Source organism: Haemaphysalis longicornis, unplaced genomic scaffold (genome assembly GCF_048455015.1).
Source record: "Haemaphysalis longicornis isolate Haplotype H1 unplaced genomic scaffold, Haemaphysalis longicornis Haplotype H1 scaffold_20, whole genome shotgun sequence".
Lineage (NCBI taxonomy): Eukaryota > Metazoa > Arthropoda > Arachnida > Ixodida > Ixodidae > Haemaphysalis > Haemaphysalis longicornis.
In genome coordinates, this window is record NW_027526296.1 from 5,270,828 (window position 1) to 5,297,347 (window position 26,520).

General features: G+C 47.2%; 1 protein-coding gene across 1 annotated transcript in view; it reads right to left on the reverse strand.

The window, feature by feature from the left end:
* Window positions 1–6,259, reverse strand: part of Rabex-5 (Rabaptin-5-associated exchange factor for Rab5) — a 40,485-nt gene extending 34,226 nt beyond the window's left edge. Inside the window, exons 1-2 of the mRNA XM_077701091.1 lie at window positions 6,110–6,259; window positions 2,838–3,120 (exon numbers count right to left, since the gene is read on the reverse strand). Of these exons, the coding sequence (XP_077557217.1) occupies window positions 2,838–3,034 (197 nt within the window). The 5' untranslated portion in view covers window positions 3,035–3,120; window positions 6,110–6,259. The remainder of the gene's footprint in view (window positions 1–2,837; window positions 3,121–6,109) is intronic.
* Between the last annotated feature and the right edge of the window lie 20,261 nt (window positions 6,260–26,520).

A 26,520-nucleotide genomic window follows, 5' to 3' on the forward strand; every position in this document is an offset into this window, starting at 1 on the left:
CGTCGCAGGCCGCTCATATTTCAGCCAGGGTACTCTGTTGAGTAAAGGAAGCGAACTGTGCAATAATTATAACGCCGAAAATTGGTGTCAGTACCCCTTTAAGCATTGACCGAAACTCTATTCCTTGTTCATTTGGAAAGCTCCCACCATCAACATAACAGAGGGGCTCCCTTATTAAAGGGACCCTGCAACACTGTTTTCAATTTTTTTCAGAGTGTGAAATGCTTTCAGAACATGGTCACCAAATGCATACAGTATTTAGATTAGATGGCCACAAAGTTCCTCAGCCAAATATTACTGGCTCTACGCCTATCAAATGACTTACAAACTTGCTCAGAAAAATTTTGTCGTTCTTGGCTACTGGCTTTACAAACACATTCGAAACACCCTGCAACAAAAGCAAAGCAGAAACTAAAAGGTGTATTTACTGCGATGAGCAAATCACACAGTGCCACTCTGTGCTACCGATAACTAGCACATGCACAGTGCTTCCAGAAAGCATTTATCTGCAGTGTTCCTTTAACAATATGTGAAACTGTGTGACCTCGCCTCTATTTGTTTAGGGCTTTAATTACTTCCAGTCAATGAATTTGTGAACACGAGTGCAAAGGGTACTGTAGGATTATGGCCAAAGTAATTGATCACCATTAGCGACATAAACCTTCAAGCCATAAAATATGGTCTCAATAAAATATTGTTTCAAAAAATAAAATATGCATGCGCCAGAGGGGAAATTTTAGGGATATACTTATAGATCACATAAGCAAACACTAATGCCTCTTTAGGGTACTCGTTAACAGAGTTCGATTCCCGGCCACGGCGGCCGCTTTTCTGATGGAGGCGAAATGCAAGAAAGTCTGTGTGTACAAGATTTCGGCGCACGTTAAAGATCCCCAGGTGGTCAAAATTAATCTGGAGCCCTCCACTACGGCGCGCCTCATCGCCTGCATTGCGTCGGCACGTTAAACCCTACAATCAATCACTTGTTAACGGAGAAATTCTGATCTCACAGAATGCAGATCTGATAAGTGGCAGAGGGCCTTGAAAAATGAATGAAGAACTGCATTAACGAAAGCAAAAACGAAAATAAGATCAATTTAACCACGCCAAAAAGCAGAGGCAAAACACCCACACACTCCAGGAGGTGCTGTCAACGAGCGGTCCAAACACACTGAATAAAACTTAAAAGGTCACACAGTTGTTGTGAAGTTGCTAGCAGAACCTGCACTCCCTTGAGCTCAAAACAAGCAGTTGAATAAAGCGAGAAGCTTATAACTGAAGCTTCTGCCCTCAATTTTTATTTCCATTCCTCGAATTTTTGTACCTGTTGTCGTTACCAATATTCGGTTATGTAATTTGCTGTGTATGTGTATACGTAAGACCAGAACACCTGATGTTCGCTAGTCATTTATTAAACTTTTTTTAGTTTGGCTGTTATTTTTCCGACTTCAGTCGTGAACAGGACAGGAACCAGCTTAAATCTAGAGAATGCGTCATTTTTTTTGTTGCTGTTCGCATTTACCATGTTTCACAAAACAAGCGAACACAAGAAAAGAGAAAGAACAATGAATAAAGTGACTCAGCATTGATCGATCCATCATCTCGTAATATTGTTTCGCACTACATTGACAATATTTCGTTCCGAATCTAAAAGATGCGATGCCGGATGTCTATCGTGTTCAGAATCATGGGGACAAGCAAAGCTGCACGACTGAATTTTGTATTGAAACCTATGAAAATTACATGGAACCCTAGCCATATAAGCTTCACTGAAAAAGGCCGTGAGGACAAAAAACAACTTCGTTCAATTTGAAAGAAGTAGGCTTTGGTGACTCACTCAGGTCCATTCCATTCGGGAAAGGCGTTTTTTAACTGATAAAACACAAGAAATATTGAAAAACTTTCAAATCTGACGCTGCAGTGATGCAACGTGAGCAGGAGTGATGCATTACCGTAAGGGCACGCACCAAACTGTGCATTAGCATTCAAATGATATGATCAAACAGAACTCGAGGTCCCACTACAATTGCCGGGTGATGTCTCTGGGCAAGGGCTCCGGTTAGCAGCCACCAGTCGCAGAAAAAACATTCGGTGACGTTACAGAGAAGTTGCTGGACAGTGGCTGCTGAGCTGCAGCTGCCTCGCGTGTTTTCCTTAATATCTCGATCATTTTGTTTGAAGTTTTCGGTAAAATCGGCACCATTGTTGTGGTGACAAAGCAGTCTTTTTAACGAACCGATCTTGTATTTTGTCTTCATGGCTTCTTTATCAAAGAAATGGGCGCCATTCCATCCTGCGAAAATGGATGTCCAGCGAAGCTGTTGTAAACCACTACAGATGCAGATGGGGGAGGGTATGAAATGTTTCTCATCTTGCCAGGCTTGTCGCTTGCGCTCAGCTTCTCTGGCGGCAAATGCTGGGTCCAGCCTAGCCCGACGGATGCGCTTGGCGTTTTGAGCAAGAACTGCTCCATTTAGTGACACTAGGCCTGCCTAGCCTTCTGCAAACTATCTTTACCAGGAACACATGGTGGGGGTGTCCAATTGTTCACAGGCACCTTATCATACCACATTAAGGCGCCTTACCATAATGCGGTTTCGATGCTTGTTTTGTGGGTTTTTTAAACAAATACAGAGCTCTACGCTGTACGCCTGATTAGCCTAACACGTGCACTCGGCGTCTTAGGCAAAAACTGCTGGGTACTACCTGGGTTTTTTATTCACGACACAAAACTTTCCGACCAACTAGAGGCTAACAGCTTCGCTGTACAATAAAAGAGGAAGCTCAAAACTAAACACAGTGATGAAAGATGACCAGAGGGGGCAAACCGCACTCACCGCCGTGCGGGCTGGCTTGCCAGTGGGCTGGGCGGAGCGGGCGTGGTGGCGGCCACCTGTGCCGCCCGGAGCTCCTTGTAGCACTGGGAGCAGTAGCCCTCCCACTCGGGGTTCCCGTAGAAGCTGCAGCCTCGGCGGCACTTCAGGTCCCGGTTCATCTCGTGCAGCAGACTGCCAAGCTTCCGGGACTCCGCCATGGCGCCCGTGAAGGGGGACCAAAGGGTGGACGAGGAAGACGCTTTTTCCGCTCACACTTCTTGTCCACTTTGAATTTCTCTCAATCCTGCACATAGCATAGAGGGGCAGGTCCAAAGTGGTTACTAAGCATCACACCATACCCTACAATGTAGCGACGAAGGCAAGGTATCAAGCCAAAGAGTAACCAAAGACATTTTTCTTCTCAAAAAAAAAAAAAAAAGAGCAAAAATTGTGCGATGCTTGTGAGAAAGCAAGGAACACGGAAGAAAAAATGTGCATTTTTAACAGGAGGGAAGTGTAGTGTAGAAAGTAGAGGAATGTGCAGGATGATTGCATGACACGAATTTGAGCGAGTTTTTGCCCAGCAGCCTTCATAATTATTGAACGAGCTACCAAATATATAAAAAAGACTCCAGCCTAAAGTGCGCGCAATGCATTCCACACTGCTTCTTCTCCTTCATTCCTAAAATACGGCTGACAGAGAAAGGCACGACAGAATAGTAGCTGCAGCCAGCAACAAAATTTCATCGCGTGCCAAGTCACCTCCTCAGGAAATGCATCAAAACTAGATGGAAGAATACATTCCACGCAAATAATCCACATCAATGCTACAAGCAGCCAAATGGCTCATGGCAGCATTGAGAAAAGCCCCTTCACATATGTTGCTCTGAAAAGAAGCTAGAGACTACTTTGCACTGCATGAAGATAGAAATAACAAAAACGTGGAATCTCTGCACGTACGCTTTTTTTAGGAATGCAAAAGTGTGCAGGAGAAGTATGCGCATAGCATGCCAAACCCTACTTGTTGGAGTCAAGTGAAGCGAATGAGAAGAAAACCTCATCAATCACACTTAAATGCTCAGCAGGAACAATACTCATACAAACGTGCCTAAATACCCTCAAAGCGAATCAATCCTCATCCCACCATCACAAGGAACCGCTCCACTACAAGAAGCCAAACATCTTGCAAAAGCAGCGTTTGTGTTTGCGACATGAACAGCATTTCCACATGCAACAAGCAAATCCTTCGACAACACGCAAATGATGCCATACCTGAACAGCTAGGCCTGAGGGTCTACAGCATTTCTATAGTGTGCTCGAAGCGCAACGTTACACACACGAGCGAATGCGCGCCGACTGAGCGAGGAGAAGAACTTGCAAGTTCTTTAAAGCCGACCTGAGAGAAGTGGTGAGTCTTATCGCAATTCCCAGCATCCCTCTGCCCTCTTCCAGGCCGATCATCTACTCGGGCGGCTGCGACAAAGAGGAAACGCGAGAAAAGCGGAAGCGGGCGCCGGAGGCAGAACTCGTGACAAAGGGCTTCCCCCGTCTGGCCTCACGTGCTTCGAGATGGCTTCGAGGAACTGGCAGCCTTGAAATGCATCCAGGGCGGAAGGAAGTTGCTCGCACAGACGAAGCCTGGCTGCCCAGGCCCGCGTATCTCTTCCTTCTTTTTCGCTGTTACCATCGCAGAATTCTTTCGTGGTAGGTAGCGGCACGTGCAGCCATTTCCCTCTGGGCCAACGATTTTTCGATACAATCAAGACTCACAACAAGGGCCAGTGTTCGCGATTGATTGATTGATTGTGGGGTTTAACGAGCTGACGCTTCACAGGCGATGAGGTGCACCGTATGGAGGGCTCCGGATTAATTTTGACCACCTGGGGATCTTTAACGTGCGCCAAAATCTCAAACACACGGGCGTTTTCGCTCTTCACCTCCACCAGAAAAGAAGCCGCGGCGGCCGGGAATCGAGCCCGTGTCCTTCGGCTCAGCAGCAGCCAGTGTTCGCGAGAAATTGTGCCATGGGCCATGCTATCAAATGCTAATACTCGATTTCAGGCACAACAAAAAATTGTCCCAGACGAAAAAAATCCATTTGCAACCATTGAAAACACAATTGGACCAATTAGAACCGACTGCATTACCAATTCGTTTGGCTGCGTTTTCGACAGTTCCAATCGGACTTACAATTTTTTTTTTTTTCGGCTGGGGTACGAGGTCCAGCAGCCTGTTTCACCAAACAGTGCCCGCTCTGCGAAAATTCGCCACACTTACGCCTGCTCTAGTCTTCCTCGGAGCGCGGTCGCGGCATGTGCCTTATCATGGGAAGCGATAGTGCGCGTCTGGCGCAGTTAACAGCGTTCGGAGAGGCGGAAGCCACGCAATTTCCTCGAGACCGACCCGTGACGATGGGCTTCCCCCGTGGGCACTTCCTCACGTGGCGAGAACCAAGGCCGCTGTAGCTGGGCCCGAGACGCAGCGGCGTCGCCACAGGGCGCGCCCGCCCACGGGTTGTACGAGCTGCGCGTGCCTTCGGCGTGACGTAGGGCCACAGCTGCTGCACTTGTTGACAGTCAAAAACGCGCACGGGATGCACGGCTAGATCCCAAACATGCGCCAGGTGGGACATAAAATAAGAGGCGATTGTTTTCTTGGAGGGAAACAGTATTCATGACGCGATCGAGGAACTTGCGTCTCGAAAAAGCAACGCCGAGAACATGCGGACCAGAACTCCGCACGTTAGACAGCGTAGCGGAGCTTGACTAACGCAAAACAGATCACGACAGTGAAAAAAATCCACCGATTGTACGCACACTGCACGATTCCATCAAGTTGTCAAGCGACAGTTCACCCTCCGCACACATGCGCAGCTAGCTTTGCTGGGAAAGTGAAGCGCGCGTGCCGTGCAGAGGAGGACGCACCTGTTGTTCGACGCGATTCAGGAACCGTAGTACGTCAACATGACAGCCGAGTCCGGCACCGTTTCCGTTGAAAACGACCTCGCAAAAGTCGCCATCGAAGGCCGGCTCGTCCAAAGTCGGCGTACCAGTGCGAAGCTGGGGGACTATCAGCAGGAACGTGGAAGGCGTCGCAGAATGGGCGTTGAAATAACAGAGGCCAAGGGCGCGATTCGTGAACGCCGGCACGACAAGTAACCTCCTGCAGTCGCGGTTTCGGAACGCAATGGTGCCCGCGGAGAACGGGCGGCCCGGAACGGCAGCAGAGCGCTCTCAGTGCGAAGCGGGGAAAAAAATGATTGCAACTTCACCCACAAACTTTACATTCATTACCTGTTATTTGAGAGTTGATACGGCGTCCATATCCGTCGCTGCACGGCAGGAACACGGCTCCAATTAAAAGATAACAGAAAGAATGTACAAAAGGAAAGATTACTGATTAGGATTGGATCGGCTCGGCTTCTTCTCTCCGGCTTCCGAAAACAACCCGCTTGCCCCTAGCGGCCGCCGGCACGCTGCAGGCGTATTTATTTTCTACACCGTCATTTTTTCACACATAAATAGAATAAAGGGCAATTTTTAAATTTTTACGTGTGCATTCATGCATGACAGAAAGTTTGAAGTACGGTGACCATAAAAAGTGACTAAGTCATCTCGTACATGTGTTTCGTTTTTGTTTTCGGTCCGCAATTTGCATTGATCTTGCATAACCTCGCTCGACGTGTTTTTGTTTCCTTTTATGTTTTTTGTTTTGCAAACACTCCGAACGCTTTAAACATTGCCTGCTGCGGCCAGTCTGGGTCGGCCGTATCGTCTGTAGTTTAGTTCACTGTAGCGTCTGTACGCGTTCAACCGTACGGTGGTTTCAACTGTTCACAAATCAACAAATGTGGCATATTTTATCCCCCATCACGCACGCACATTTTTTTCTTGTTGCTGAAAGATATACCGCAAGGAAATTTGCAGCTATAGCAGGTGCCCGTGAGCTATTATTGCATATATTTCTGTTTTAATAGGGCAAAACAACGGCTCTCTGATCTCGGGTGGCTACATACGGTGAAATATACGTATAAATTAAGAAAGCCCGGGCCCACGCTCACAGAGCTGTTTGCACAAAAGATATCAACATTACGATATTGGCCGCTTCCCGAATGCGGTTTGTTCCCTGCGAAAAGCGAGGTTATATCCAAATAGGCATCTGTATTACCATCTTTAACATATTTCTCACGTGACTTGATTATGTATTTCCTCTATACTCCTTCAGACTGTTTGTGTTTTAATTTACATTATTTAATTGACGTATGATGTTTTTGACACTCGCCTTTTGAAGTTGGTTTTGTTTCCAAGATATCCATCCCTCACTTCATTTAATTAATTTGAAATTACGCAAGCAAGTGCCATATTAAATGTATCACTACTTGGTTTCCCAGCCAAGGTATAATCAGGATTTAATTGCATTATTAACAGAAATTTGTTAAATTCAGTCTCGAAATGGGTTTCGAACGCCATGTTTTCTCCCGTAAAGCATACTTCTTAGCATGATGCGGCGTGTGACACGAAGGCAACTTACAGCTAGTCTGTCTCTCATTTAATTGCTTTAATCGGGTTCAACGCACGAGAGGGCGCCACCGCCTCATCAAGCGCGCGATTGCTCCTCCCATCGGCGCTTCTCTGGCGCCACTTCAGCGCGCGCCGTGTGGCAAGAGAGAGGCAATAGTTAATTTTTAATTTGTGTTTGCTTCCGAAGTTCCAAGGAAGAACCTTTCTTTGTGCTGAACATTGTGCATTTTTTTGTTTGTTGTCTTCTATCTTGTTGATCTGTTCTTGTACCAAATGCCCACTCCTGCCTAAGGACTTGTAACAGGGCTGGCAGTACTTGTAAAATAAATAAAAAAATAAATAAATAAATAAATAATAAATAAATATTTGAATACTACACTTCGCCCCTCCCCAGGTTTCACGTTAGTCGAGATAGCCCGGGATTTTTTTAGGGGCAAAGATAGGGGCACGGGCGGTCGGCGTCTCATGTCGTCGTCAGCCGTCATAGTATCCTGTAGTCACTTGGGACCCTTGTTCTCCAACGCCTCGCGCTAGAACGTAACGCGTGCTAAAAGAACACACCGGGGCACTCGCTTTCCAGCGTTTCCCCCCACCCCGCGGGAAACACCGGACGGGGTGCCTATGTATCGGTGCCTATGTAATCAATCAATGTTTCTTCTTGAAGCATATATGCTCATGAATATGCGCTCCGTCCAACCTTAGCTTTCTGTGGCACGTTGCACGCTTAGTTACGAAATAGTGCAGTCTCGTGTTCATGAGCATTTTTATTTGCTTGTTTTTGTACGGTATTGATCGCTCAATTCCTTTGTATTTCAGCTTCTCATTTGTCCCTTTCCATATCTTTGCACCAGTACGAATAATTTGGTTGTTCCTGGGCACTTAATAAACATTTATTATTACTCTTATATTGTTTTACAACGATATATATATATATATATATATATATATATATATATATATATATATATATATATATATATATATATATATATATATATATATATATATATAACACAGAAATAAGAATTGGCAGTCAAGAAAACCTCGGAAAGCAAAGGGGAGGTTGTGGTAGGTCATTGAAACAGATAAAGAATTTGGAAAGAAAGAAAGAAAGCGGAGAAAAAATGCCCGCCAGGTGGGATCCGAACCCACGACCTCCAGAATACCAGTCTGGTGCGAGCCCCGCATTTCCTATTCTGATTCACTATATATATATATATATATATGCTACTTGTAGTTCTGGAGTCACTAAAAGTAGGGATCAGCTCGGTGCATAAGGAAACGTCTATAAAGTCGTGTGCAACAAGAAAAACCACACTGATTTTTAGTGCGCAGAAGCAAACCCCTGCTACCGTTGCGGACCCTCCGAATTCAACCCATTTTGAACTCATCGGAGTGCATAAAAGCTATTTTTGGTTTGTTTCGTCTTAACTACAACAGTGAAGAGAGTTTGTGCTTGAGATTCAGAGTTAATTTGAGATTGGTTCGTATTTTTCCGACCGCGCCCTCTAGCTAAATTAACCTTGAAGTAGATGTCATGCGCGTCGAAAAAATATGCCGAAGCTTCCAAGTGGGAATTTCCTATGCTGTGCCACGGCCGGACTCTCCTAAGGGGAGCGCGGGGGGAGAGTCGAGTCCGGCCGTGGCTACTACTACTATGGACACATGTATTTCTGGAAAGACACCTTGGCAGGCGCCATATAACCAGTTTAATAAATAGGAGTAAGGCCCTAGCGACTAAATTAAATATACCTCCATAAGATCCATTGTATCCGCAAAGTCGTCTTCACTGCTATACGCAAATGATTTGTTGGGTAGTCATTTTCTCAGGGGTAGTGGCAATATAATAATCATCAACATCATCATCATCATTCACAGCCCCTTCGCGTGCACTGAAGGGCAAATGCATCTCCAATGCATCTCCAACTACTTTTGTCGCGGGCATCCCGAGTCGCAAGCATTCCCCCCGAAATTCCAGCATTTCATACCTCCACCAGGTCGTCGGTCTTCCCTGAAATTCGTTTGCAGTCGCTTGGTATCCACTCCGTTAACGGATATGGTCCACCGGTTGTCCTGTGGTGGTGGTGGTTGTGATTTATTAAGAAGGCAGGGTAGAGAAAAGAACTGGGGATATTGTTGAACTCGACGGGGAGTTCACCCTCATATATAACCCAGTCCAGGGAAGGGAAAGGGGTTTCAAAGGATAGGAAGACAGAAAGAGAGGGAAGAAAGAGGTGAGTGGGGTACAGTCTATGTAGCGTTCGTCTCATCCAAGGCTCGACGGCTACAAACGATGCACGAGTCCTGTAACAACCGGGAAGTTGAGGAGGTGCTGAAAGACCTCCCGTCGGAAGGCTGTCATTCGCATCGGGGTCCGGACATTTTATCGAACGCCGTTTCATCGAAGCCGTTTTATCGAACGCTGTTTTAGCGAACGCCACTTTATCGACGGTCGTTTTTTTATCGAAGCCGTTTTATCGAAAATGTTTATCTCAGCCTTTTTATTTAATAAAATTTGGAGCACATTTTTTTTTTGTTTTCTCTATGTCTCTACAGCGGTTCCTCATTATTTACCAATATTTGGGGTATTTATAGTAGACGCCTTTTATTTCATGAATGCTTTTAATGTTTTGGGGATGCGCAAGGTTTCTCTCCGTCAATCTCTTATTCGGTTAGTGGTGCAGGTGGAACTTCTGTAACGACTCTCCGTCTCTGTATAGTCCCCGTCTGATCCGCAGCATACCACGTCATTGTAGCATGTATAGGCTATAATGCCATGATATGCTTCTTAGTTTTTAATACTCTGCTTTTGTATCGGCACTGAAACATTTTTCGGCGTGTGTTTATGAAAATAAGGCACTTGGCGTTTGTGCAACCCCGCCGTGGTGGCGCAGGGGCTAAGGCACCATTACTGACTCTACGCTGTGCTGCTGAGCCCAAGGTCGCGGATTCGATCTCGGCCGCGGTGTCCGCTTTTCAGATGAATGCGAGAAGTGAAAACCCCCTTGTGTCGAGATTTGGGCGCGCGTCAAAGATCCGTAAGTGGTCGAAATTAATCCGAAGCCCTAGACTACGGCGCACCTCATAGCCGAGGTCGACGCGTTAAACCCCAAAATCAATCAAATCGGCGCTGCTGGTTCTGCGTCCAAATGTCAAAACACCAAACCGGACAGCTAGTAAATACCTTCTCCGATTTCCGCACTTCTAGCTCTTTATAGGCGCGGCGTTTATTTCTATGAGTTACCAATTAAGCCTTGCCCTACTGTTCTCAGCGACTTAATTAAAACTAAAGAGATAAAAATTTTGGCCTCAATCCACGCTTGGCTCCACACAACGATTACCCATGCGACGTCACTTGAATTCACAGACGTGGCTCTACAAAGGGTGAAATCGGAGACTGCAACAGCCAGGTCACGTTACGATGAGCGTTGGCGCAGAGCAAGGTACATTTGGCAATACCAATCTAAATACACCGAACACAACGAAGGAACATTGTGCACCGGGTTAGGGTTTGTAATGTAGTGGCAAATACTGTAATACAAAAATAGGAAAATACATGCTTGAGAGCTATCAATGAACCTGGAAAAAAATGGAAAAAAAAAACTAATAAAATAAACGTGTGCGAAAATAACGACAGGGAAGGAAAGACGCGTCAACAGGTTACGGCCGATAATGCATGCAGGTTACGGCCGATAACGCATGGTCGAGACAATGTCGAATTAAACTAGCTGGAGATTAGGTTAGTGCAAGGCCAGTAAAAAGAAATAAACACTGAAAATTACAGTGAAAGCAGAAAGACCGTACTTTCGATAAAACGGACCGAGGTGGTTCGATAAAACGGCGTTCGATAAAACGGGCATTTCTTCGATAAAACGGCGTTCGATAAAACGACGTTCGATAAACTGTCTGGGAACCATTCGCATCACATGACCTGCCCAATCCGACTGCTTATGCTTAATGTGAACTTTACATATATAATGCCTTCCGGCCAGGTTTATTGCCTAATCCACAATGCAGTTTTATGATGCGTGATTGTCGACCCCATCAGCCTTCGTTCCATGGCTCATTGAGCCGACTAGGTCTTACTATAATTCTTTTCAAGGTACCTAGTTTCTGCCCCAAGTTTCATCACGGGAAGCACACATTGGTTGTATATGAATATCTTCAGTGACAGAGGTAGCCAACTGCCAATCATTTCTGAATGTAGGGCTTTAACAACCCTTTATATTTGGCTTCACTGCTATACAGAAATGCCTTGCTTGGAAGACACCTTTTAGGGGCATAATAAAGAGTGATATGAAAGTTTCTATGCTAGTGCCTTGTAATAATATATCCAAAGACCCCCCCCCCCCCCCCCCTATAAAGCGCTGCACAATGAGCCCTTTTAAGTTTTGCTTCCCTACTATTACGAATGCCTTGCGGGGGAGATGTTTTTTCAGGGGAAATATACGCTGTCTTATATGAAATTATCAGGGCCTAACAGCCTCTTAATGACAGTATTTTTGTATGTGGCGAAGGCGTAACACATAAAGTGTTGCATAACGACAGACAGGTTTGTTCGTTAAGTCCGCACAGAAGGGCGTATACGCTTTCAAAACGGCTCTTACCGCCTGCCCTGGGCCAATCGCGAACGGCATATCAAGGCCTCGGGCGTCTCAGCAAACGCGCAAAGTGACCGTCGTCGTCGTCAATACCAACGGTATGAAAATTGCCGCCGCTGTAACGAGAAAATAAATAAATAAATAAATAAATAAATAAATAAATAAATAAATAAATAAATAAATAAATAAATAAATAAATAAATAAATAAATAAAAATACGCACTTTAGTTCATGTGGGATTTGAACCAGAGTCTGCGGAAGCGGAGTCAAGTGCGCTACCACTGCGCTATGTTCTTTTGTTTTTTGTCTTTATTTTTTTAAACATTTTTACAAGTCAGCAATGTCATAAAAAGCGCCTACCATGGTTTGGTTGGCGGAAACTACTAAAATGTCGAATGACGCACCCGACTCCCGGTGAACGAGAATTGTCCTGGTGCGTGCCGCGTAGACGTGATGGCAGATTAGTATAAACAGCTGAAATCGGAGGTGAGAGCTCCGACTCCCGGGAAGCTGTCGCGTGGAGTGCGCCCTGTCTGCCTGTCCAAGTAATTGGCGCCAAAATACGAAGAAACGAGTGCGAAGAAAGAGACGCAAACCCTGTGAAGAAGTCTTTGATAATCGCTAGCATTTCGCCTTCAAGGCACTTCCGCTCCCGAGGAATTTGTAATCGACATGCATCGCGTCGTCTGCTCGTGACACGCCAGGCGGCGCCTGGAACTTTTCGACTCTGACTCAGCACGCTTAGGCAGACTTCCGCAGGTTCCTTACAGCGAACTCATTCATTTATTTGATCCAGCTTGCTTCCCGGTAGAGGGAGATGGATATGCGAGAGGGCTCCGCACTTCCCGTGACCGGCGGTGACCTTTCCTGCGGCAGGAATGGATCATCACTTCTGACTCATGCGCGCAGACTGGTAAAGGCAGTAAAAGGCCAGTCGACAGACCGTGTTATTAGGAAGGCATCAACGGCAGGCTAAGCTGTCTTTCCCGTGATTGAAGCGCATAAAACGCCATTCCATATTTCGCCAATTTTGTGGTTTCTTGAAAGCTTAATTTCGTTGGGGTCATATGCCTAATCGATGGTGCAGTATGGCGACATACTTGCGTGTAGGTTTTCGCTGCTTCTCCCTCTAAACCTAATGTGGTGCATTAGATTTGTTTTGTTTTGTTTTCCAGCAGTAAATCTTTTGCAGGCTTGCTGCGAGTCGGAAACGGAAGTCGCTGACTATCTTGTTCCGGGTGATAGCAAGCTATGGCGGCCTGTTCTTTCAGTTGTAGTTTTTGGGACGCGTGCGCTGGTGAAGCATCTGCCTCACGACGTCAGCACCGCCACCACTGCTCTCTGGTGTTTACAGCCTGCTGTGTCCATGTAAACTGTCCTTTCATATTTGCCGCCGTGCACTCTCTTTACGGCTCCAACCTTGGCCTATCTTCTGCCCGCACAATGTTCATTATGCATGTTGCGAGGAATGGGCATGATTAGTACGCGCTGTCGTATCCGGCGCAAAAGCTCGGTGTTGTAGCTGTCCCTGCGGTGTCCGCTGTCTGAGGTTATGCCAAGAGCTTTCTGACTACGCGTGTAATTCCGAGTCGTAATATGGGACTGAAGAAGTGACCTTCGATTAGCTGTAACGCGATGCTGTGAAGGCCGATTTTAAGCTGTCGAGTGGTCGAAGCTTTTACGGGGATTCCTAGCGTTTGTTTGAAGGATTCGCGTATGATGACGTCCTCTGTTCTGGAAGAACTACGCACGGGACCGCGCAGGTAATCCCAGCGAGGAGAAAGGTAAAGGCGTTGTCATGATGACAGTTAAAAACTGCGCAAAAACGTGGCTGTGTCGCGATGTAGTACGAACTAGCCCAAGTTTGTATTCTGCTCTTTCATTCCTTTCAGTTGGTCCCTGTGCGTAACAGCCTTACGGTAACCTGTACCGTAATCATCTGTAGTTTTTGAATCGGGCCGCTGTTACTTGTGCCCGCGTGTGGATCCCGTCGGCCCTGCATGCACAACAACAACAACAACAACAAACGCAGCCACAAAACACCATCTATCCCTACCGAGCTGGCAGCTCTAAACACTGCACTTCATTTCATTAGCGGACACCGTTCAAAACGATGAACGGTCTTTGTGGACTCGCAGGGCGCCTTACAAGCTCGGTGAAAGCTATCTAGCCACCTCAGCCGGCTTGTGCGCAAAATTTATGAAATTCACACCACGGCAGTGCACGCGGGACAACACATCGCCCTTCAATGACAGCGCGGTCACACCGGTATACAAGCCAGCTAGCGCAGCCCACACATTACGCAACATAACCCAGCTTCTTTTCCCTCGAGAAGACAGTAATGTCCTGGTATCTGTATCTGGATAGACTGCGCAAATCTTGGATTGGCTGGACCCTCACCACATACGTCCACCTTTTCGTGGCCATTGACCCCCCCCCCCCCCCCACCCTCCCCCACTTCCTCACACACACTTACACATTGGGAATTCGCTTTCCGCGCGATCTCAACACTCAGGCTGAACGAGAGCTGTACCGTCTGCCCCTCAACGAGGCTTAGAGGCATTTGTTTTTTTATTTGCAGTGGCTGCACTGGTGCAAGTAGTACAGCATATGATCATTTTCTCACTAAATAACTGATAGCTCCAGTGGCACTCTGCACTGGTCTGCACGACACTGCACTCATCTGCGCCTCCTGTTCAGGCAAAAGAAAAATGCCCCTACTGTATGTAGATTCCCAACTTGGCCGACGTTAGCTGCGCATGCGTCTACAGAGCGTTTGCGCGCCCCTCCACGATTCGCCGCCCGAAGCTTCCTGTTTCGTGTGCGACGTGCACGAGGCAGGCTAGAACACGTGCCACTTCTACGAACCATGGGTCGACAACGACAATTAATCTTCCCGGACTAAAAATATTGCCGAGTTTCCTGCAGGACCCTGTATACGGCCCTCGCCTTAATAACGAAAACCCGGTAAACTTTGACAGGAGCGCGACTCCTGAAAATGCTTCAGGATGCGGATTTGTTCGCTCTGAATAGCAACTGAATTTCACGCAGTGCGTGTCTATTTCCTGTCCCCGTGCGCTTACAATAAACCTGCTCCCGAAGGCATTAGTGTATGCGCCTGTCACACTGGCATTCGTAAAACTGTCCGCACGAAAACGGTATCTCGTGCAGATAACGATCGGTGCGCTTGCCAAACCGCTTAACATGTTTTCACACGCGGCCTTCGGGGCTTTCTTATTACAGTCCACGACCGGTAATTCGGACTTCGCGGGGAAGGTAAATAAGCACAAAATATCGCATGTCCGAAAATCATTTTATTTACACCTTAGGTGCCCTGGGGATGAAAGAAGTTGTCGATAAGTTTCTGCACACGCTTCCGCTTACGCGCAATCAAGTCCACCTAGATCTCCGACAGTGTGGCATGATCGCCGTTCGCTGATGAAAGAACCGCAAAGGCTCGAGTTAGGTCGACATGTGACAGCTCTGAAGCACACGGAGCATTGTCATCCGAGTCAGAGTCGCTGTTTAGTGGTTGCAAAACATGTTTTATTGTGTCCTCGTCGTCCAATTTGTGTGCACGACGACACCGCACTGTCGACGTCTGCTAAGTCTTCACACGTGACTGTTTCCGGGTCTCGCAGTTGAGGCCGTGCTTCCCAGATTGGCGTTTGCAGTTATAAATCTATGAGGCCTCAGAAAACCAGGCCTCGTAGATCACCAATCACCCCCCCCCCCCCCTTTTTTTTTTTCTGAGGCCGAACCTCGCATGTTCAAGGTGCCAGAGGAGATAATGGCAGGTATTTTCGAACCTCCTATAATTAGCTGGGAGAATGCACATATGAAATCGACGTGCCCTTAGCCTTTTTTCCGGATCCTGTTATCGCTGCGTTGGAGTAAACCGTTTTAAAACACTGTCAGACATTTTTCATATACTCATTGTAATCACACTTCAACGGTTGTTCGTCAGCGCTCGGGTCCGTTACAACTTTCTTAGACCCCGTTTTCAGCGCTCTTTTAAAGTAAAGCTTTTTAGCTCTGCCAGCCAACGGTTCTTTCGTGGCGTGCGGGACAAGGAACTCCCAACGCGGCGGCGGCGGCGGGGGGGGGGTCCTTACGGAGCACAGTTTAGATGGCGCGGCAAATGGTTACCCAGAGTTCCCTGCGCACGTGCTTGCTCCCAGCGGCGAGCGCACCGGCGTGACGAATTTGTCGTCTGCTTCAGCGACGGTTGCTTTGGGCCTGGTTTTCATTCAGCGCCTGGGGAGGGGGAGGGCGCTGAATGAAAACAAGAGTGAAACAAGAAACAAGAGTGACGGGAGGCAGTGAGAGAGAAGATGCATTAGCGCGCGTGCCGCCCTCCTGCTCACCATTCGAAAGACGTTCCTCTCCGTTTTGTTTCCGCCGATGCACGTTTGTTAGGGATGCGACCCCTGCGAATCCGAGCTAACGGCTGGCAGAATCTCTGGTTTCACTCTCTGTAGAGCCACGTGTGTGAATTCAAGTGACGTCGCATGGGCAATTGTTGTCCAACCACCTTCACAGCGTGGATTGGAGCCAATTAATTAATTCTCTATTTCTCTAGCACTCGACTTGCTCTGTCCTTTCGCTCTTCCTACAGTCCCCCTTCGCCGCACTGGGTTGTATGCCGGGGAGCCCCCTGTCGAGTTTTATAATATTCCCAGGGAACTTCCTTTCCCTCGAAGCACAACAACAGAGGGTTGTTGTGCTTCGCACCCATGAGATTTGTAGAGCAAACGTCGTGTGGGAGGCAGCGCGTTTACTCTATGCGTTGTAATGACGTGGTGCTTACAATGACATGCGTGTACAGCGGTACACGTGTCCTCTCATCCTTCTCATCATCATCATCCTTGTCCCTCAGCGACGTTTTTTTTCCCCTCCTCTTTCGGTTACTATGAGTGCGACGCTTGGCCAGTCGCCCACGTTAGTCGTACACATACACTATTAGCGGGGACGGGCTCTGGTAAGCTAAGCGAACGGCTGCTTGCGTAATTATTATGCTCAAATTTCTCCTGTACCACTGAGTACGTGCCACTAGCACACGTTTCTAAGCCGAAGCCCACAACCCGTTCGCTACGTTTACCTTTAGTTAGCCGAGATACTAGGGCAGTGAGGTTCCAGTGGCCCTGTTCTCGTCTCGAATTGCGGAAAACCGCGGTTGGGATCCCACGCAGAGCAAAATTTGCCCAATTTCCTTTTCAAATAAATTCGTTACCGTATCGCGTCATTCGAGATTCACTGGCCTCCGAACTGTCGGCCGTTTTGTGTAGCATGGGTCGGCCTTTTTGGGTGCCACGCGCGCCGCCGGTATTTCGACGAGGATAGTTCGCGAATGCTTTCTCATCAAAAGAAAACAAATCAGGGAAGTTTGCACTCACGCGCAAGACTTAAATGGCGAAGCTGTTGTAGGTGAGCGTTGCCGCACACATAGTTAGTCTTCAGTATCATTGTTTATTTCTTAAGTTGCGGTGCTAGTAGTCGTCGCCGTATGCATCGAAGAGGTCGTCACCTTCTTCGCGGCGAGTGGTGGATGCAGAGTCATCCGCAGCATTGTATACTTCCACCAGCTCTTCGTCATCGACTCGAGAAAGCGGTGGCGGGATCTGCAAGTCGTCTCGGGATGGATTGGCACGCTCGCAGCCATGTCTCCAATTTTCCATAATGTCTTTTACAGAATGCGACGGCCGCGCTGACCTCTCCCAAGCAGGGTGGCTTTTCATCTTTAGCATTGCGCTGGAGTTTTTCTACATGCGCGGTAAGCGCTTGACGACAGCGCTGGAGTTTTTTTTCTTTTTTGCTAAAGCCTCTGCGCGAGCTGGCGTGCCTCGCTCGTGTGCGCCGCGAACGAGCGCTCGCCATTTTCGCATTCCTCGAGGTTTTTTGCCGTTTCTTTTTTTTTTTTTTTTGCTAAAGCCACTGCGCGTGCTGGAGGACGCCCGGCGGCCGCGGCGAGGCACGCGCTCACCAGCGCTTGCTATTTTCTTGGTATTATCTCCAGCAACGGCGAACTTAGGGCTTGTACAACAGCTCCGCTGCTGAAACTTTGGGCTGCTCATTAAGCGTTTCCTTTACCTGGCTATCAGAAACGAGGTTTCGTGAGTGTAACACGCGCTATCTCTTCTCTGAAAGATGTGAAAATAACGTTGTGACGGCGTTAAGGGAGATGAGCAGACTATATTTGCACTAACTACTACATGAAGCTGAGATCCCAGTGCATGGCCAAGAGCATAAGGACAGCCAGAACAAGGGGATAACAATTCACTTGCGATGATGCTCGCCGACCGTCTCCTGTTTCATTGCCAGCACTGCGACAATAGGAGATCCTCATCAAGTGGGTCTCACTGGCATGATTGAACCAGTACACAAAAATTTAGACCATCTTCCCGCGAGGGGAACCATGGGTAGATGCGACGCATCGTGGGGTTTCCGTTGCGTTTCCGTTATGTTGTTTCCATTTAGCGTGTCAATTTGTTGTTGTTTCCATCATATTACGTACGGTTGCGCCGACCATCGTGATAGCAGGCCTGTTAGTCTCCATTCAAATCATCGGTGGTCATCGGATGTCATCGGAGCGGCGGAACGACTGAGCAGAGCGGCGCAGTTACCGCGTTTATATGTACCGCACGTTAACGGTGAGGGTAATGAGAGAGAGCAGCGCATGCGCATGTGTTCGATGTTTAACCGAGCGCTAAGGCGCGCTGACGCACAGCTGGCACGGCGACGGCATAGAGTTTCTTACAATATACACTAGAGAGGAATCTGGCGCTACCGTCTATGCGGCTCACGTCAAGGCCGTCTGTGTCGTCATGGGCCGCCATTATACATCGCGCTCGCCTTAGTTTCATCATTGGCTTGGATTGAAACGTTTTAGTGACCGTAAATTTAAACAAAGTGCCACAAAAACATGAAGAAGAATGTGCAATTATGTATGTGGAAAATAAAAACAGGCTGTTTTAAACTAAGGAAAAATGAAGTTAAGCGTATTTTTGCCAGAACGGTTGCGCCTGCTATTCCGCAGGCCAAGGTTGTAGTTACGAACAATGTTATTATTTGTGGTGGGGGGGGGGGGACTCATTAGAGACTTTGATTTTATTAATTTTGCCGTTATATCAAATCATAAGTTGTTTGAAGAGTTTGGAAAGTTTTGTTGAGCGTACCTATGAAAACTTTGCCTTCGTGGTGAACCGGTGCATCGACCGTCAGCTAGTTTAACAAGAAAAAAGAAAACGTGGCGTTAAACACTCGTGCAAGATGACAAGATAGGACGCATACAAGTGCCCGTATCTGTCGTATCCCCGTGGTCGTATCTTGCCTTCGTCGAAGTACGTTTTGATTCTTCTTTTCGTCGGCTACAAATTTCGCGGCGGCATATTACCCGCTCAGTCATGCGTCTTTCGACTGCGGCATGAGCAAGGTCAAGTGCGATCACACATTGCCTGCTGTTTCGCTGAACACGGCTACCACAGAAACGGAAGGATTTCGGCTTCCTTGTAGCTCGTAAACGTGTTAATGCATAGTGAAGAAAGCAAATCTCCAAAACTGCTTAAGAATCCAATAGTCATGCCAAGCCCAAGCCAAAAAGGAGGTCTTCCCATGAACCCCCACGACGACATGGCTTACCAGGCGCAGTTTCCTCTCTAGTATATTTACTAAGAAACTCTATGGGCGACGGGAGCGAGCGCTAACACGCAGATGGCGCTGCGGTGAGAGCGGCGTTAGCGCGCAGCTGGCGCGGCGAGGAGAATGGGGGAGGGATGCGGACTACGGACGACGGAAGACGCCGGAGGGACAAGGCGAGTTAAAAAGATGCGTCACATCTAAAAACTGTGGTTGATTCCTCTGTCATAGGAATCGGTAAAACACGAAAGTGCAATGTGCAGCTGAGCATGATTTGCGGGTCGGCGGCTGTCTTGTGGGTGTGCTTGGCGAACGACGTCCTGCTGACGGGTCGCTTCGGCAAAGGTGTACTGGCGTCATTTCCGTGACGGATATGACGTCAGTGAAATCTCGGTGTATCCCGGCTTAAGGTACTTTCGTGTTAAAATATAACACCCGAAAACGAACAACCCTATGTATAACGTACTCGTTAGTACTAAATGTTGCTTCCCCGCAAGAAGACCCTGTGTGCAGGGGCGCACCCTTTACAGGTCGCTTGCTTCGTTGTACTGGCGTCATTTCCGTGACGGATTTGAAATCTTGGTGTACCCGGTAACAAAACACTATCGTGTTAAAAAGTTCGGCAAGGACCTTTAAGGCTGCTTGCGTAAAATAATGCGAAAGCCCAGCAACGGTGCCAGAGTATACCACCGGGCTCTTCCATGCACTGCGCAGTTCCCGCCCCTGAGGTTGCCCCGTGAATTCGTGTTGACGCCGACGACGGTCGGTTCTCGCGTTCACTTTTCGCGTTTCATGAGACGTATAAGGCTGTCAACTTAAAAGCCGCCGTATTTGTCCCATTTTCATAGTCGCGATCTCAAAACGTATCTGCCTTGACGGATGAACTAAATCATCCACCTCCAATTATACGCAAGCAGTTTTAAGGTCCTATTTCCTTCAGACGCGCTGTACAATAATCCATCGGCGTTCACTCGCGAAATTATCATTCCGTCTCTCTATACGTCCGCGCGCGTCGAGGCAACACCTAAAAAGTTAATCCAATTTCCTTACGAACAAAAAATATCCCTTTTGAAGTATAGGCGCTTCTCATTTTCAAGCAGCGCTTCTCACGTCGCTAACGACTTCAGACACTTTAATTATTTTCATGGTGTTTTTCCCAGGCTCTTACGAGTGCTGGTTCTTAATGGTACAATACCATATCGCTTGATATTGGTCATTTCTATATAATTGAGTTTTTGATAACAACATCTAACGCCACATTTCACAATTCGGGGAATAGTTCTTGCATTCTTGTTGCACTTCATTGTTATTTTGTTCTTTTGATTTTTTGCGAGATTGTATCTGTGGTAGCTTTTACCCCCCCCCCCCCTCCCCATAATGCAACGCCTGCTATCCCAGTAGGATAAATAGACAGATAGGTGTAATTTTATTAGGAAAAGGGCTGGCTCAGAGGCCTTTAAAGGAGCCATGAAGACAAAATACAAGTTGGGTTTATTAGAAAGACTGCTTAGTCCCGATAACAATGATACCAATATCATCGCAATCTTCGAACAAATAACGGAGATATTAAAGGAAACGTTTGAAGCAGTCGCAACCCCCCAGCCAATTTCCCGCAACTTTTCTACGACGTCACGGAACCTTGTTTGTGCGATTGGGGGCCGCCTAACTGACCTGTCGCGACGACACATGACTGGACGTCTGTAATGGGGCCTATAGTTCCATTTGACCGCATCACTTGATTGCTAACGTGCAGTTAACGCACTGAAAATTATGTTTTATTGTTAGTCCGTATGACGTCATTCTTGCTCATAATACGTCACTGTGGCGCAAAATTTGAAATTTTTAAATACTTCTTGCTTTTTTATCGTTAAAAAACATCTTTTGTGGCTCTAATGGAGCTGAGTGAGATACTGAATCCTAGTTCTTTCAAATTAAATGAAGTTGTATTTTCTCTTCATGGCTCCTTTAAGGATGGCAGGAAAAAAAAAAAAAGACGCAGTGCTCTTTCACCCTGTGAAGAAGACTGTCCAGCGAAACTGGGCGCAGTTTAAGGAGGGCACTAAACAAACTCGTTTGCTTGTAATTTGCGATTGAGCATACTTCCTAGCCGATTAGCTGAATGAAACTAGGCAGGTCTAGGGCTTCATTCTAGCGGACCAACGTGGTGCTGTCCTTTTTTCTCCCGTAGAAACCCATGTATTTACAGCATACGGGAATTTCACAATATTTACAGTTTCACTGCTAACGACGCCATTATGAACAGTAATTGAAATTGGGCGTAATGTTGAGTCGCATTAGCGGCTAATTGCCATTTAAGTTGTTTCGGGATAGTTCCAATAAAACAAGAGTTACAGCCGTTCGCTCTAATCATACTTACCTCCGTTTACGGCCATGCATTGATAGCAGACCGTAATTCTGTAATGGTAACGAGTTAACTCTGGACCACAAAAAATATTACACGTAAATGAAACTCGGCGTGGTTATAGGGTCGCCCTAGCGGCCAATTTCAACATGATCTTTTTTCAAGGCTCCTACATTAGATGGAGAGCTACAGAGCGTAGTACACCAGCAAGTTGGCTTTGCCGAAAGATTCAAAATGTTTGTCGACGTGACTGGGACTATGGATTCGGAAATTTTCAGGAACATAACCATAGACAGCTTCGCTAGGCAGGGCGCTCAAGCTTCGCCTGTAAGCGTGGAACTCGGTAGCGTTACCGTACTTGGCACTGCAGATCGTCCGGCACGGGCATACGGTGGCGCATCAACAGCCAGTACCGGCAGCTCCTGATGCACGCGCATCAGGACCAAGCGCGCTGCGGCGTATAGACACTTTATACCCCTGTCACACGGGCACTTTCAATCCGGATTCAAGAGAAGCGCGATTGACTTTTCGAGCGCGCTCGATCCATCACCGCATGCTACACGGCACGTTTCAATCCCGATTGAGAAGTCACGGCCTCCGCGATCGGCTGCCGGCGGCGCGCCGTTGCTCCGGCCGTCCCAATCGCCCGGAGAGAGCGTAATTCCGAAGAATCAACGTTCCTGAATTATGTTATGTTATGTTATGTTATGTTATGTTATGTTATGTTATGTTATGTTATGTTATGTCCTGAATTATGTTATGGTTATGTTCCTGAAAATTTCTGAGTCCATAGTCACAATCACGTCGACAAACATTTTGAATCTTTCGGCAAAGTCAACTTGCTGGTGTACGCTCTGTTGCTCTCAATATAATGTTGGAGCCTTGAAAAACAGCGTCGTCCTGTCGTCTTTCTCTCCTGGTGTCCCCGTTTTTTACGCTGTTTCGTCAAGATGATACATAATTCCGAAGAGGCCGTTTCGCCGTTTTTCGCCGCACCGCGGCGCGCGGAGCCGATGGTTGAAACGAAAGCCGGGTATGCTGCAACGCTTCTCGAAATGGCGTTTCGTCAACTTTCGCGCTTCGTATCGCAATAAAAAGAAAGCATAGCTGATGTTATGGATGCAAAGCAACTCGTAGAACCTGATAATAATGAATTTATTTTACCTACGATTGCAGCTATGCGACTTCTTTAACATGTGGCGCATGACGCCTTCGACACACGGACAATATTCCCTACTACCAATGGAAAATTTCTGGTGCTTAAATAACCTTCGGTTCGCTAAAAGGTGATTATTTTTCAGGTATTTCTTATCCAGGCTTGCGTACTTTATATAATTTGCATGGTCAATGCAGTTCAGTAGAGCGCGGGGCGCGATCGCGTCATACGCACGACGGATGGCTGCGCTCTTATCTGGCGTTCGAATTAATGCCTGTTGGGTGGAAGCACCCGTCATATTTTTAGGATTAACATGTTTAAAGAGTATTACGTTGAGCGATAGCCTCAAAGATATGGCAATGTGTTCTACACATGTGCGTTAAGCAAGTTACAGTTTCAATTTCAGTCGCAACAAATAAAACAACTTGAAGTCAGATGCACCCCGATTTCATTGTATTCTTAAGCGTATTTCGGTGACCACAGGCAAGCCGAATTTTCCCTATTTTGGACCCAAGACTAAAGACATTTAAATTTTCAATTACTGATTTCGAAGCCCATCCATGTGTAAAGCAATGATGACAGGTTTCATGTTTGCTTTGGACACGTACACACTGCAGCTGTTTTCAGAGGCCCGGTCTTCCACACGAAAATATGCGAGACTTGTCCGTATAAAAAAAAGGTGACGACAACAGGGTTTGCAAAATCATTTTAGTGTGACAGCGCGCAACCTGCATAAAACTCCTCGTAAGATTTTCTGCGTTTTGGGGGGCAACCGAATGCTTGTAATGCTGCTTTCTTTAGATAGTGACAGTGTGTCTTTCGTTTTAGAGAAAACTGCACAAAGAAGGAATAACACCATCGTAAACGGCAGCTAATTGTTAGCTGAGTTGCACGCCGCAAAAAGCGAATATAATTTGAAATCTTGTAATTTAAAAAAAGGCATGTGTGTAAGAATATAATCAATAGGCTGCATAACAGGTGTTCCTTGGACGAGGTATAAAGCAAGAATATACAAATGTTCAACTTCTAAAAATAACTGGCAAAATCAAACACGGCGCCAACATAAAAATACAACCACTGCGCTCGATTGTTGTCCATAACCCACCCTATAAGGAAACAAAAATATAACTGCCAGCAAGCAAGTATATCCAACAAGCAAGCACGTGATAATTGTCTAGCCGAGAAGTTTTCGCACCCAAATATTCGCACGGAAATGTCCTGCACCGATTAAAGGGACAGACAACCGATTTTTGTCGCGTATATGTTCTCTAGCTCATATCAAAGCCAGCGTTTTATTAGTCCGGTAACCACAAGCAATTTTTAAACAAACTGGCGGAAATAATTTTAATTTGGCAGCAAACTTCCTGAAATCGGAAGGGTGGCGGTTCGTAGTGTCGAAACTTGACACTACCCAATGTGTCCCTGTCACGTGACCTGCAAACCTAGCAGCTACTGTAACTGCTGAAACGTTAATTTACGTATTGAAAACCTTTTAACAAAAGTATTTGTACAAGCTTAAATAGTATATGTATTTCTAAACATTACTTTGAAAATTCTAAAGACACGCCGCCCGCCTCCGCTAGGTTGCTCTCAGTGTGGCTAACTGAGCCACAATGCCCAGAATCAACGGCAGCGTTCAGTAAACAGACCCAGTGAAGGAGCTTTGACGATTCTGTCTGAGTCAGGGGCGTTTGTTCTGCCAAAATATTTGATTTCAGACTCCAAATACGCCAACGGCAGCTTAAAAAAAAAAAAAAAAAAAAAAAAAAAACGTCGCGCCCAGGGAGAATCGAACTTCCCGCCTCCAAAACGTGAAGCCAGATACTACCTATCGTCTATCCCAGCAGATGGCGCATTCGTGCAAAATAGACCCTTGCATAAAAAAACACATAACGGAACAGGAAAGCCTGCGATTCATACTTTTTTAACTGGGAACAAGTTTTTAAATATTTTTTATTTCGCATACAGACAAAAGTATGTTGCCGAGCTGATGATGATGATGTCTTGATGGCTGTTCCCTTTGAAACGGGCGGAGCACAACGTTCGGACAAATGTTCCGCACGGGTCCTAGCCTACGACGCCACACCTCTTTTTCCCTACCGCAAACCAGTTTTCGAGACGACGCTTCGTCCGCTCGGTGGTCTCTGCCTGTGACTCAATGTCCACCGCTGCATCATCTCCTCCACCATTCGCCTCACTGGCCTGCGGCCCGCCACCTGGCGGTTTGCTGAATCCAAATCCCAGCGCCCGCTCTAGTGTAGTTCCACTAGGCTGGTGGGGCTGGATCGCCTTACACTCTAGCACGACGTGTTCCAAAGACTCCTCCTCCTCTCCGCACGCCGAGCACCTCACTTCCCCCTCCCTGCCACACTTCGCCCACCACACAGCGGTTCTTAAAGTTCCAGAGCGTGCCTCGAACAGCAGGGAACTCCCACGACTGTTGTCATAGAAACCCTCCCGGCTGATCGTTGTCTTGTGCGCACTGTACGTCCGTAGTGCCGGCTTGCTCCGAGCTCTCTGCTCCCACATGCGAGTCTCAGCCGCGCACACCCGCTCACGCAGTGCCTTCGGTCCCAAGCTCGTTCCCTTGAGGTCGTTCAGGGTTGGCAGCGGCACTTCATACTTAGTGGCCAGAGCCCTCGTTCGCCGGTTCCACCGGGACGTCACCCCAGTGTACAGCATGCACATCTGCACCCGGTGTACCCATCGGTCCCCTCCGAGGGCCCAAGACCTGATCTCAAAGCCCAGCTTCGCCACTGCCTCCCGAGCCTCGAACGACGACCACCCAAGGTCGCCCTGAACGGCCTCATTTGTCGTCGCTCTGTGTGCCCCCAGGGCCATCCGACCTACCTCCCGCTGTCTGCGCTCCATGTACTCCCGTGTTGCATTTGACAGGCAGATCACTGAGTTCGCGAATGTCAGCCCCGGAACCGTCACCGCCTTCCAGAGGCTACGTACCACTTCCATTCGGTTGCTACAAGGTGCTTGAAGTGAGCTACTCTATGTCATGGTTGCCAGCATTAGTTTTGGAAGGGACACATACGGCTCGTAGATCAAACAATTCGATTTAAAAAGTTCTAGAGCGTTATCAGCAAAACCGTTTCTCGTCAAGGTGCTTGAAGTGATGCCCTTTCATTTGGGATAGAGAATATATACTCGACAAAAATCGGTTGTCTGTCCCTTTAAGCGCAGCAATCACAGCGCGGTTAACTTTTCAGTGCTGTTCCTCGAAGCTTCTGAGACAAGCGGACTTCATGACCCGGTAGTTGGGTTTGTCAGCTCAACAAAAATAAAGCTGCAACACAGTTACGCGAATTCCGGCCGTGAAAACAAGCAGCAACTCAGGCCCCACAAAGCCGGCCAGGGGAGTCGGTGCAAGCTGCCGAACCATCGGCTAACACCGCCACCTCGCGGCGCATTGCGGAGTTAG